Source organism: Daktulosphaira vitifoliae, unplaced genomic scaffold (assembly GCF_025091365.1).
Source record: "Daktulosphaira vitifoliae isolate Bord-2020 unplaced genomic scaffold, ASM2509136v1 Scaffold_3, whole genome shotgun sequence".
Classification (NCBI taxonomy): domain Eukaryota; kingdom Metazoa; phylum Arthropoda; class Insecta; order Hemiptera; family Phylloxeridae; genus Daktulosphaira; species Daktulosphaira vitifoliae.
In genome coordinates, this window is record NW_026099574.1 from 27,269,754 (window position 1) to 27,283,230 (window position 13,477).

Below are 13,477 nucleotides of genomic sequence, written 5' to 3' on the forward strand. Positions count from 1 at the left end.
TTTTTTTTGTTTCACACTTCACCGTGTGTTTTGCTGTAGTGTATTCTATAAATTTTCAAAATGAATGTCCAACATAGAAAAGGTATGTTGATTTTGCAGCCTAAAGACACGTTTAAAAGAAAACACATTTCAAAAATAATTATAAAATAGGCGATTGTTGTGAATAAACGTAGCGCCCGGTGGTATTCACGCAGGTTCGTTAACGTTCGTGGTTTTATTTTGTCTTAAGTCTTTGACTATGTCAAGATTAAGAAATAAGGTGAGTGGACTGTTTGAATGAATGTAGAATGAATTTTACAATATATAATTATAACTATTAAATGTATTATACATGAATCATAAATCTTCTATACACTAATGAGGATAGAGGGATACTTAATACTAATGCCACAATGGCGCTGATATAAACAAATCATAAATTATAAATATTAGTAAGTCTTACAAATAGATGAACAAGCATCACACTTATCGGCTAATGACAGTGTTGAATATTGAAAGGATAAATTGAAGTCGAATGCAAGTAGCTGACCAACGTGTACAATATGCTGCGAACGGTCTGTGATGTATCTCAGAAAATATATAGACCCAACGGCGATATACTGAGCGCACAAGGGTGTGATAATCGCAATGATGATATTTTACTTTTATAACAAAAAAAATACAAAAACTACTGGCTGGCGAGCGCCACAGAGCTTATAACTAAAATGCGCCAAGATAGCGGCGACAACGCAGATATAGAGAAAAAACCTATAACAACTCGATGTAGCACAATGATAGCATAAATAATCACAACACAATTTCTCGACAATATATTGATGTGTATTCAACATCTGGATTCACCTGATCAGACACGTAGCCAGAAAATGTTTATTGGAGGGGCCAACAATTTTGGGCCCTTGTATCATTTTCCATAATTTGTTTCCCATGAAAAGTTTGTGAGGGGAGGGGTTTCCCTCAACTCCTCCTTAGACAGAATCCCATTCTATAAATCTTACAAGTCCAAAATTTTACCATTGATTGGTTAAAAACAAATTGTTTTTGTATAAAGTATACTAATTATTACAGTATTATAAAAAATGGATAGTGCCTATAATTAAAAAAAAAAAAATTACTTTCATCATCACTAACGGGATGAATTTTTCATATTGTGAAAAATAAATAAAATAATGATGTGAACATAAACTGATTTAATTTTCAACCTTTAAGCTATTAAGAAAAAATAATTTATACCTAAATACTAATAACAAATAAGTTATAAATATTTTTTTAAATAAATATAAATTATAAACAATGTAAAATTTATTTTATTTTAAATTAAAAACAATTCCTGCCTAGTCATATTTTTATTACTATTATTTAGAGAACGCAAATAACAAATTAACAAAAACAAATAAATTACTTATTGTAACTACTAAATTATAAAAAAAGAAACAGATTAAAGATAAGATTTATCAAAAAAATTTCCATAGAGTATTACTTTATCTATAATTTTGTAATCTACTAGATTCTAATCAATGCAGATACTTGGTAGTTTGTGATCATTTGTTGGATCAGAGTTAAAAAATTTTTACCTACAACCACGTTTGGAGTAACTGCTATTCCATTTATTATTACGTCTAGAACGTTATCATTTTCAAATAACGTTTTTTTTCTGAATTAAGAGACTACGAAAAGAGAATAATTTCAGAATGTCGAAAAAATTATTTAATAAACTACTTCCAAAATTAGAAAATGGGCTAACCGTAAATAGTAACTTTTGCGTACCTACTTCGTCGGCAGGAGGGTGTGAATTACATTTAAGTAAGTAATAAATATTACTTAAAATCAATTATTTAAGCACCTAATTTTATAACTACATAATAATTATAAAAATTATGACAATGATCAAAATAATCACGGATATTTTGTTTATAGCAATATATTAAGGGTTTATAAAAGTAATTTTTAGTATTTTTTTTATTCTTCTTAAAAAAATAAAGTAATTGGACAATTCACTTTTTGAAATTATTGTTATAAAAACACAATATCTTGACCCACTTAGCAGTATTTGTAATTATTCATAAATCTTACTATCTTTTTATTTTTAATAAATACATCCATACTATTTAATTAGCTTTAATTTGTAGATACTTAGTATCGGATAACTCATTCACAGACTTTCATTACTACTATAGAATAGGACTATGTACTATTAGTAAAATAGTATAAAATGTACGCGATGAATTATGGGAACTTAAATCTGAAGTTATGCCTTGGTCGGATCAGAAAAAGTGTAAAGAAATTCATTTGGGTTTTGAAATCGATTCTAACTTTGCAAATTGCATCGGCGCTTTGGACGGTAAACAATTTGCTTACTCAAACCAACCTGAGTGAATGAAATTTTTAAAATTACTTACATTTCTGTTCAATAGTTTTTGTAACTATTTGTAATTCAAATCATTGTTTTACTTTTATTAATGTAGGAGCTCAAGGAAAGTATTGTGATGTACAGTCTTAAAAAAGTATATATTTCAAAAAACTTGAAAATAATGAACCCTTTGTATCATTATCGACACCCTAGTTAAATCTAATGAAATCCATTACTGTTTGTAATAGTTGCTGATGAAGCTTTTGGTGTATCTCAAAGTATACTTAGACCATATGCACGAAGCAATAAAAATTACAAGAAAAATTATTCAACTATCAAATAATTGTACCCATCCCCAAAAATGATGGTAGCAATGAACGTAAATTAGATCATTTAGTTAGTTAAAAAAAACAATCGAGATATTATTCAGAGTTATACTTATTACCTAATTACTATGAAAAGTTCTGGAATAACTTTAATTGAAAGGTTTTGTTTGTTTTTAATTGAATTCATTGATATAATTTACAATGAAACTAAGTACCTAGGCATAATTTTGGACAAACGATTGATGTAGGGACCTCACCTGAAAGACAAAAGAAAAAATGCCAATAGCACACTTCATATTTTTCGTCAATTACTAAAATATAAATTACGTTTTGAAACAAAATTACTTATTTTTCAGTCAATAATCACACCAGTCTGGTCTTATGGTATTTAGTTATGAGGACCAGCTGAACCATCTAACACTCGACCAATACAATCCTTTCAAAATATAACATTACGAGTGTTAACTGGTGCGCCGTAGTATATAGCAAATAAAAACTAACTTTTACAAATATTTAAACAACAAAACTGTCAAAGAACTTAAAGTTTTACGCTATACTAGATTTCACTCAAAAATTACTATTAACATAAACCCTTTAATTAAAAAAATGTACACCACTACATTACCTGATAACCCACCACGGAGACTTAAACGTAAATGGAACCGAGACCTATTGATTTAACAAATTAACAATAACAATAAAACTATAACTTGTGTACAGCTTTAACTAAAACTAATCGAGGTGTTACCAATGTGTGACTTAATTTTAACACTATTAATGCAATGTAATTGAATAAGTCAACAAAAAAAAAAGTTACAAATTTTATATACAGATTGATTTATTTAATAAAAGTAAAAAAAAAAAATAATTTTTTTCTTATCCCCCATGATTGAGTATCGTAAATAGAGGCCCTTAAGAGTACATTTCATATTATATTTATTTTTATATTTAATATTTAGTCAGAAAGAAGTTCTTATTTGAATAATTATTTGTTAAAATTCTATAATTTTTAGAAGAAGCAAAAATCAAGTTAATAACCAATAAACAATTGGAAAAAAATTATAATTTTTACTCATAATTATGAGTTTTTATGATTTCAAACTTAAAATGAATTTTAATGAATTTTTCTTTATTTAGAACATCAAAATGTAATTTTGAAAAGAAAAATGGAAATATCTTGTGTTTGCACAGAGCCTTTCAATTACAAAAGAGATGGAATTTAATGCGGTTATAATAAAAAATAATAACAATATTATATTATTGAAAAATAATTTTAGTATTTATAACTAAAACTATAGTTGCGCTAAAGTACGCAACTATTAATTATAAATAAATAAATTTTATTACCTTTAATTAACTATGAATTATATTAATAAAATGTATTACATACATATATTAAATGTATATTGTTTAGTTTAACTTAAACAAACAAATTTTACAACATAAAATAATGAGAGCTATAATTTTTAACATACAAGTTAACAACGTAAAAAAATGAAAAATAATGTTTTTACAAGCTAAAAAGTATTTTATAATTTAATAATAGTAATTGTTCATATTAATTTAGTTATCAACACAATCATTGCATTCATTTTTGCAGTCTGGCCATTCTTTTAACCTCAGCTCATAATTTAATTATTTATTATTGTTAAATACATTAACATAATACTTACATTCATATATACAACAAATATAAATAAGAAATTAAGAAATTTACTATGAAAAAAGTAAATTTATCAATTAAAAAATACTAAGCATCATTATGCATATTAAAAATTTTAATTTCAAAAAACGTTTAAAATATATATATATTTTTTTTTTGCATTTTCAAAATAAATTACTTTTGCGTTAAATATGAAACTAATAATTATTATTATTATTTAAAGATGTTATTTTTAAATCTGGTACTTTAGCTTTCATAATTAACCGAGTACTAATTATGAGATCATTTTGTGATCCTAGAGTTTCTAACTTAATATGCCTTAAAATTGTTGATACCACACATTTAATTTGATTCATCGCAAATTTTTGACCTGAAATATTGTTTAAAAATATATAATATAATAGAAATGATAAACTGTATCAAAAAGAGATACTTTAAATTTATTGACTTTTAAACGAACTATATTATAAACCACTTACCTATACAATTCCTAGGCCCTGCGCTAAATGGTATGTAAGCATAGGGATGTCGTGCAAGGCATTGGTCTGGAATAAATCTATCAGGATTAAATTCTTCTGGATTTGGGTAAATTGATTCAGTACGGTGTAGCATATGTGGCGAAATTGCTATATAGGTATTTGCAGGAATTGTATATTTTTCTAAGCAAAATTAATGTAAATAATAGAGATGTAAACTAATTAATGAATTCGACGTACCAAGGTAAAGAGGTTGTTTTAATTTTCTTGAGATAGCAGTCACGCTAGGATACAATCTCATCGTTTCTTTAATAACTCTTTCTAAGTAAGTCATACTTTTCAGATCTTCTAATCTAGCCTCTCGATCACTATTCCCAAAAATTGCATTAAGTTCATCTCTAACGTTTTGCTAATAAAATAATAATATTACATTAAATACACAGTATGATGTTGTGGCAACAGGAAAGAAATAATGTAGTAATGTACAATTTACAACTAATATAATTTAAAACTTATATATTAAATTGGATTTTTTATTCTAAAATTCCCATACAAAAAAAAGTTTAGTTTCATAAATAAACATTTTATTAGATAATCTGAGTATTAACTTGTATATATTGATTTAATCCTAAGTGTATTAATGTCATTGTTAAAACAATAGACGAGGTATCGTGCCCTTCAAATAGAAACGTATCAACTTCTTCACGAATATCTTTATCAGTCATAATATCTGGATTTTCTTTAGAAACGTCAATTAAGAGCTCTAAAAACGAATAAATTTTTTTTGTCCCTAAAAATAAATACCGACTATTAATATTATTTTTAATATAGGAAAGTATATTATTAAAGCACTTTCAAACCATTTTCATTGACTAAATTTTTTTTTGAATCCAGTTTTTCTCGTTTTTCTTTTATAACCTATTTATATATATAATCATAAATTACACATGTATTTTTATTAAATTAATTTTAATCATACACAGTTATGAGAAAATTACATTTTCAGTAAAGTCATGCAATATTTTCAGTGATTTATGAAAGTCTCTTCCATTTTTACTAAGGTTAAAAATTTTTTCATTCCACAGCCAGAATTTAGCTATTCGATCAATTGATAAGCTACTTACACTAATACAAAATAATATAAAAATATAAAATATTTCTTCATATTTTGTATTATTTTTATAGTTGATTACCTTATAACAGCTTTTACATAATCCTTTGATTTTCCTTCTTGTGACTGTATATTGACACCCATTATGGTTTCTATTTTGATTTTAAAAAATTATAAAAATTTAGTATTATGATGTGAATAATAATAAGTATATAAAATAAAAAAAGAATTATTTTCATACCACATACTATGTCCAATGCACAAAGTGTAACTAAAGAGTTAATATCTTTTATGGGTCCATGGTTTTCTGATGCACTAATAAGATTTTTCATTAAAGATTGAGAATGCTTATTAAATATAGAAATGTACGATTCTAATATTTTGAAATGAAATGTATGAGTCAAAAGTTTCCTCCGCGAACGCCATTTATTACCTATTAAAAAATAAATATATTATAATTTATATATTAGAAATTTTTTTTTCCTTTATGTTAATACAACGTTAATTATTGATTTGATATATAATTATTATTCAATCATAAAAAGTATTAAGTTTACTATGTATTATACAGATTAATACTTTAATCATTTCCCACATACTTACAAAATGCCAATGAATTTCACAGATTATTGATAAATCCTGATTAATTCATTTTTATGGCTTTTCTATTTTTTCATGTATTTCTATGGCTCCTTAAATTTTATACCTTTTTATGGTTCTCAATATTTAGCATTTTATGGTTTCTTTATTATAAATTTTGAAACTTATTGGGAATCTATAAGATAGCGCAGAAGAAAAAACGCAGAAATAAGGGAAATTACCAAAGTGCCTTATATAACAAGCTATGTGAAGGATCAAAGAATTCAGTGGCTTGAACACGCGATGAGAAGAGAGGAAACAAATGATGTAAGGGCGTCAATTGAATACAAACCAACAGGTAGAAGACCCAGAGGTAGACCAAAGAAATATTCATCAATTTATATTTTAAAAACATTGTATTATCGTGGTACGTAGGTCAATAACAATAATTATAATTCTGTTATCAATTAAATGAGTAAATAATAAATATATCATTCTAAACCATTGATATTCGTGACGGACGCAAGATATTGATGTTCGTAATTGTTATTATCACTTTTTTGTCACGCAGTTAACGGTAATCATTCATAACTGTAATGAATGATAAATTTAAAATTCAACGATTGCTACAACCCCAATACGTTATATAATATTAAAGTAATAAGTATTAATACAATTTATATTTACTATTTATGTTATGTCGTGGATAAATAGATAAATAAGAAAACTATTACACAAAAAAAAAAATTAAATTTCGACGATTAAGCCAATGATATGATTCAAAACGTTTTCCCAGAATTTTATTGTAATAGAATTAAATATAAATAATAAAAATAAAATGACTTTGAATTGATAATTTTATTAGCACTTTGTATTGTTACTTATTTTTTACATTTGAAAATTTATTTTCTAATTTAAATACTTGAAAGTATATTTATTATTATAAGAGTTAAATGTTTAATATTTTGTTAGGCAAAAAATGACTTTATAAAATAATTTTTATTCTAAATAGGAAATATCAGACCTCACTTTATCAATTTTTGAGCTCAGTATGATTTGAAACATTGATCCCTTAATTACAACAATTAAACATAACAAACTTTTATTTATAAATAAATATATTATACCTGAGCTTGTTAAGAGTCCTTGGTTTAACCAAGGTTCGAGTAGTTTGTATTCGGGTCCTTTGGTGATATGTTTCGTGCTTGATAATAGAACCTGTAATTAATAAAATATCAATGACATGAATTTTGAAAAACTTGTCTTAAATATTTCAAATGTGTATTACCATTATATCATTAGGATTATTAAGGGCAACATAATTTCGCATCATTATCCTAAAGTATATAATCGAGCCATGTTTTTTGAATAAATCAAAGAAGAAAGGAATATACTCTGAAATTATTAAAACAACCATCAAAATAATTAATATTCTAATAACTTAATGTTTAACTGAACTAAGCTTGTTATTTTTTATTCTATTAGTAAAAAGAAAAATGTATTCAGAGTATATATTTATAAGAAGCTAAAATTGATTACCTAAAAATTTACTTCATTAAATTTGACGAAATAAAAGTAAATTTAAATTTAATGTTTGAAAAATTAAGTAGAGGTAGAAAATTAAGCTTAAAATATGTAATTAAAAAGAAAACATTTATACTAAGCTGGTTATAAATATATAATCACGTATAATTAATTATCGATTGGCTAATTAATACAAATTCTTATATTTTAATCTAATTTTTGTAAATTATCCTGTTATAAAAAAAAATTAGTATATTATTAAAAATGTCTATTTAGATGATCTTGTGATCAGTAGATTAGGATTGTTCTATGTCAATTCCAGTTAGTAGTAATATATTGTTTAATTATTACTTACACCTTCTAATACATTATAGATTAAAAATGTATGTTAATAATATAGGTTAATAGGTAAAATAGTGTTTTTACTTTAATAAATATCACATTTTTTTGAAGACACACAAATGTACTTTTCTTTTAAATTAATACAAATGAAGAATCCTAATTTTTGCTTTGAATTTCAATAGAATTAATTTATTTGTAAATTATAATACATAGTATGTATAAATAAGTACTTTTTTATTATCCATTTCTGTCATACCCATAAATTTGAAAAAGGGAGACTGACACTACTTGACCTAATAATGGACGATATTAACCTGTTAATGATTAAGAAATCTTTACTTCTAAGTTTTGTTTCAAACTAAACTTGATTTTTTTTTAATTTTTCATGAACAAATTCTTTTTATATAAAACAATCAAATTTTTTGACATATAATTAATATATTAATTTCAATACAGTGTTTGCTTTAATTTTATAATATACTATATGACTTTATACTAAATTATCAAATTCAATAAGATTTATTACCTCTAGGAGTTAGTCTAGCGACTTTTATTGAAAATACAATATTTTCCCATATATTTTTCGTAATGCATGGCAACTTTGATAATTGATTTTTTCTTATAATTTGTTGTTCATCATCATGAACATAATAAATCATACAAAAAAAAACTAATAAGATAAATAATAACAAAAAAATTGTATTTAAATTGTAAAAATTTGTTGTTAGTGCTGTTAACACGGTCATTGCAACGTTGTATTGACAGAAAAATGAATTTCACAGAATAGCGTTTTTAATACTTAATATTAAAAAAAAACTGTTCTAGAATAAATGTTTATGTCAGCAAACTAAAATGACTAATTAAAAAATCAAATAAAGTAGATTTTTTTGAATTGCTATTTATTGCTTATGTGATCGTTATATTCATACTACAAAAAAAAAAAAGGAAGTGGTTAAAAAATATGTAGCTTACATTGTTCCCTTATTATAAATACGTAACATGTAAGCATTGTATATATATAATTACGAAAATTGTAATCAATATATATTATATCTTAAGTTCATCATCGGAGTAAACGTATACGTAATAAAGTAGTAGTTGAACACGTATTTTTTATAAAAATTATTAAAAAATTTTATTCAGGTCATACGCATAATGTAAACAATACGCGTAATATAGAGTTTGACGTCTAAAACTCAATAGAGTGAGATAATATTTTACGCACCTAAATATAACTGACGTTTTTTATCAATTAGTTTCAATGTTATGATCAGCTAAGTTGATTTGTTTTAAAAACTTTAACAACGATATGAAACGATCTCTTAACGTCTTATATAATATGATTAAATAAATGACAATATTAAGTATCTACATTTAAAATATTTCAGGAGATCAATAAATCATGTATGGCAAATGATGTAAATTGAAAACTAATTATTATTGGAGGTTAAGGAGAAGAAACTTAATGATAAGCTGGAATTTTTTTAATTTAATCGGTAAGATAAATTTTGTTTCTTTTTGACCTGAATAAAGTAAAATTTGAGTACATTACAAAAATATAAAATTGAGTTAAATTTGTTTCTAGTTACTTTTAACGATTAATTAAAAAAAAATAAATATCATAAGTTTAAAAATTGAAATGAATTTAAAGTTAAATAAATTTGTCATATTGCTCAGCCTTGATAATAATAACAATATAACGCTGACTGTTATAGTCAACCCAAATGCCAGTAATTTATTATACAATTTTCGGTTTTGTGATTAATATATCAAGGTCGCGTAAATGTTAAATTCAAATTTTAATTAAAAAAAGATAACTTTAAAGTGTATAACTTATTTTTTTTTTCATAATATGTTTTATTATTTTTTTAAATTACTTTTTTTTTTACTTTGGGCGTCGATTTCTCAACAACAATTGAGTGTTTTTTTAATATTATAATACATTTCAAGAGATTTAATTTGATACAAGTTAAAATAGGGTAGATGTTCCAAAATATTTTCAGAAATTGAGCTGAACAATTTTTTTTTACATGCGTGAAAAATCTTAACTTAAGGTTAAATATTAATTTTAAACCTTAGTTGTATATAGGTTTTTTATTTGATTTTTACATAAGAAATATCAAAATAAATCATAATTTTTTTTAGTATACACTACTCAAATTCCATTAAGATTAATTTTTTTTTGAAAAGGTTATATCAAAATGAAAAATAGTGATAAAATGGTGGTTTCTTTCAAATCCTTCTTCAAATACTTAAGTTTTTAGTTAGATATTCTTAGAAAGCATAAAAAAAAAGATCTTTTGTTAATACTACTAAAATTTCATTAGGATCAGTGTTTTAATAAAAAATGTTATGTAGAATTAAAATGCTGTATTTTTTTTGAGAGTGCGTATTTTTTGATATTTTTATTTTTTTTAAAGATGTTTTTCTTAATTTCTAAAATTGAGGGAGTTTTTTGTTATTAATCTAATCAAACATCAATTCTATGTGGTAGGGAATATTATTTTCCCTCTGAGTATTTTTATTGCTTTTATGTAACTGTTTAACAAATTACTTATGATCGAATGATAGCATGGTCTTGACCAGTCTTCCTTATGCCGTCTTGTAGAGAATTAAAATAGTATTTTTATTTTTAAGCTCATATTATAATATGTTTTTAATTATTACGGAATTTATTTCCCTTTATCGAGTTTTCACTGTATTTGACGAAACTTGGTTGTAAAAAAAAATTGTATTTATGTTACTTATTTACACATTTTTAATTATTTTAACTAAATAATTTGGCTATTTTCAACATTTCGTTTATTTTAATGGTTTCCAAAGAAAAAACATAGTTCAGATGAATAAAGGTCTGCAAAGTGTTTAGCAATTATGCTACCTGAGATTTCTACTTGCTCTGCTGTATAATAAAATATATTATTGTAAAAATGTAATATTTATGACCTTCATTTTATTTGATAGATGAATTTTTCAAGTACTTACATTAAATAAAATAAGTTTTTTTTAGGCGTCATGGGAGCACGTGTATCCAATGCTGTTACTTTAATTCAGTCTTAAATGTCTGTGTACAATACTTGTCGTCAATCGATTTCATTTAGATAACAGAAAGCTCTATCTATTGGACAACACATCATCTAATAAAAAAAAATAGTTTTCCTCAGTGAGGCGGTATTAACCATATTTTAATAGCACATTTAAGCAAAATAAAAGTTTAATAATTACCAAAAAAACATTTACAAATACATTGAATTTTTTTAAAAAAAATTGAAAATTCATAAATTTCTTTTTTCTGAAATAACTGTACAATTATACAAAGTGATTCTTATTTAAGGTTACTTTAAACACTCGTATTTTTAAAATAATTATTATATTAAGAAAATTATTTTTGGTATTTTTTAGCGTAGATGATGTGCGTGATTGTGTCAAGTGGACGTTTAGGATAAAGGTAGCCGACCTCAAGTAGTTGGGATTAAGGCAAAAAAAAAAAGAAGAAAAAGATTTTTAGTATTTTTTATTTTCATATACTTCTTAATTTATTAGTTATTAATTACTTATTGAACTTGCTTCTTATACCTTATAAGAGTGTCAATTTTTTTTTAATGCAACATAATTTTTAATTAGCTTATAAAATAAAAATTATCTATTAAGAAAATTACTTGACAATATAAACTTTGATCATAATACCATTTTAAAATATAGACAAAGGTGTGATCAGGTTATAACAATATTTACTATTAAACATTTTTCGACCGCACCTAACCTCTCGCCTAGATTTAAAAATTTTAAAAACTTTCGAAGTACTAATTAAAAATTTATTAAAGACTAGTCATTTTTTTAATTAAATCATTTTTTAGTATGTTATCATTTAGAATAGTTTACACTCATGCAATATACAAGATACAAATAAAAATGTAATTAAGAACTGATAAATTAAGAAATAATTTGTAAATAAACAAATATCAAAAATCTATTTTTTAAAAAAATTATTATTTCAAGAGAATTTAAGTGGCTAGCATTAAAAGAATCAATTTGTATAATGAAAACAAAGTGGAAATCATAGTAAATTATTAAAATTCACTTTTATTAAACCTTAAAATTTTATTTTATTTTATTTAATACTTTTGCCATTATTACATTCTTAAAAATAAATATCATAACATAAACTTATATACTGTACAAAATTTGTTTGCTATTAACATAAAATATTTAATGATAATAATTATGACCATACATTTATGTATGTAATTTATAGATAATTTTCCAGGACTGTATATATCTTTTAGCTTCAATAAAAACTAAGAAGTTATTTTAAATTTTATAGTAATATGTTGTTCTTTTTAATTATTATTATTATATTTTATTTTTGTGTTTATTGCCACTATACTCAACTCCTAACCCTCAAATTCGGTGAAAATTTCTATTAAGATTTAAGGACAGATAAAATTTCTCAAAAATTACAATTTTTAATATAGTCTACATAAGTGGATTTTTTAAATTTTTTATTGTATTGATGTAACTTATTAAAAAGCGTTAATGAATTAATTAATAAATAAATATATCTTTAATGTATTTTTTATTTGAATTGCATTTGTATAATTTTGAAAATTTCATTATATAACGTTTTATAGTGGGAGAGAGATAGATAAAGCTTCAAATATAATCACATAACATTTTTTATGATATTTTTATTTTGTTTATAACTTACTAATACAGTTATATGTTTTTAATTTTAATATATTATGTTAATATTACCTTTGACATTATTCCTAGATCAGATAATGATTTTAACATTTAAAGTAGGTGGTTTTAGTGCCACATAATAAAAAATCATTGCCGCGAATGGTTAGTGCCACCCAAAGAAAAACCTCAATCAATTTTGATAGAGAAATTTTATCAAGGGTTTATGATAATGTTTTATTAATACGAACAAAATAATTATTCTTATAAATAATTATTGTTCAAGACAAGAAAAAAAATTATCATATTGATAAATATATTATAGATTCAATAGTAATGATATATTTATCAAATTGAACAATGAATTTATTATATAGATCGAGGTTTTTCTTTGGGTGTGGTATATCTCATTTATTATTAAAACAAAATAAA

General features: G+C 23.8%; 2 protein-coding genes and 1 long non-coding RNA gene across 3 annotated transcripts in view; 1 reads left to right on the top strand and 2 right to left on the bottom strand.

Moving 5' to 3' along the window:
* LOC126903316 (cytochrome P450 4C1-like) overlaps nt 1-668 on the bottom strand; it is a 31,286-nt gene extending 30,618 nt beyond the window's left edge. Inside the window, exon 1 of the mRNA XM_050681451.1 lies at nt 443-668. The gene's annotated coding sequence lies outside the window, so the exon portion shown is untranslated. The remainder of the gene's footprint in view (nt 1-442) is intronic.
* A 3,362-nt stretch (nt 669-4,030) lies between these two features.
* LOC126903315 (cytochrome P450 4C1-like) lies at nt 4,031-9,266 on the bottom strand. The gene is made up of 11 exons (XM_050681446.1): nt 8,895-9,266; nt 7,791-7,897; nt 7,630-7,720; nt 6,165-6,356; nt 6,006-6,075; nt 5,811-5,937; nt 5,673-5,730; nt 5,421-5,602; nt 5,053-5,221; nt 4,816-4,995; nt 4,031-4,706 (listed from the first exon to the last, which is right to left on the bottom strand). Exons 1-11 carry the CDS (start codon nt 9,112-9,114, stop codon nt 4,534-4,536), a joined length of 1,569 nt encoding a protein of 522 aa, XP_050537403.1. The 5' UTR covers nt 9,115-9,266; the 3' UTR covers nt 4,031-4,533.
* A 314-nt stretch (nt 9,267-9,580) lies between these two features.
* On the top strand, nt 9,581-11,911 carry LOC126903330 (uncharacterized). Its single transcript, XR_007703462.1, has 2 exons — nt 9,581-9,864; nt 11,376-11,911. It is a non-coding gene; the product is annotated as an uncharacterized LOC126903330 (long non-coding RNA).
* The last annotated feature ends 1,566 nt before the right edge of the window (nt 11,912-13,477 follow it).

What these genes read in the sequence shown, in the direction of transcription:
- LOC126903315 (XM_050681446.1), bottom strand. Translation starts at nt 9,114, where the DNA reads ATGACCGTGTTAACAGCACTAACAACAAATTTTTACAATTTAAATACA. An exon ending in CGCTAGACTAACTCCTAGAG is followed by an intron (nt 7,898 to 8,894) that starts GTAATAAATCTT and finishes TAATAATTTCAG; the next exon opens with AGTATATTCCTTTCTTCTTT. An exon ending in AGGACTCTTAACAAGCTCAG is followed by an intron (nt 6,357 to 7,629) that starts GTATAATATATT and finishes ATTTTTTAATAG; the next exon opens with GTAATAAATGGCGTTCGCGG.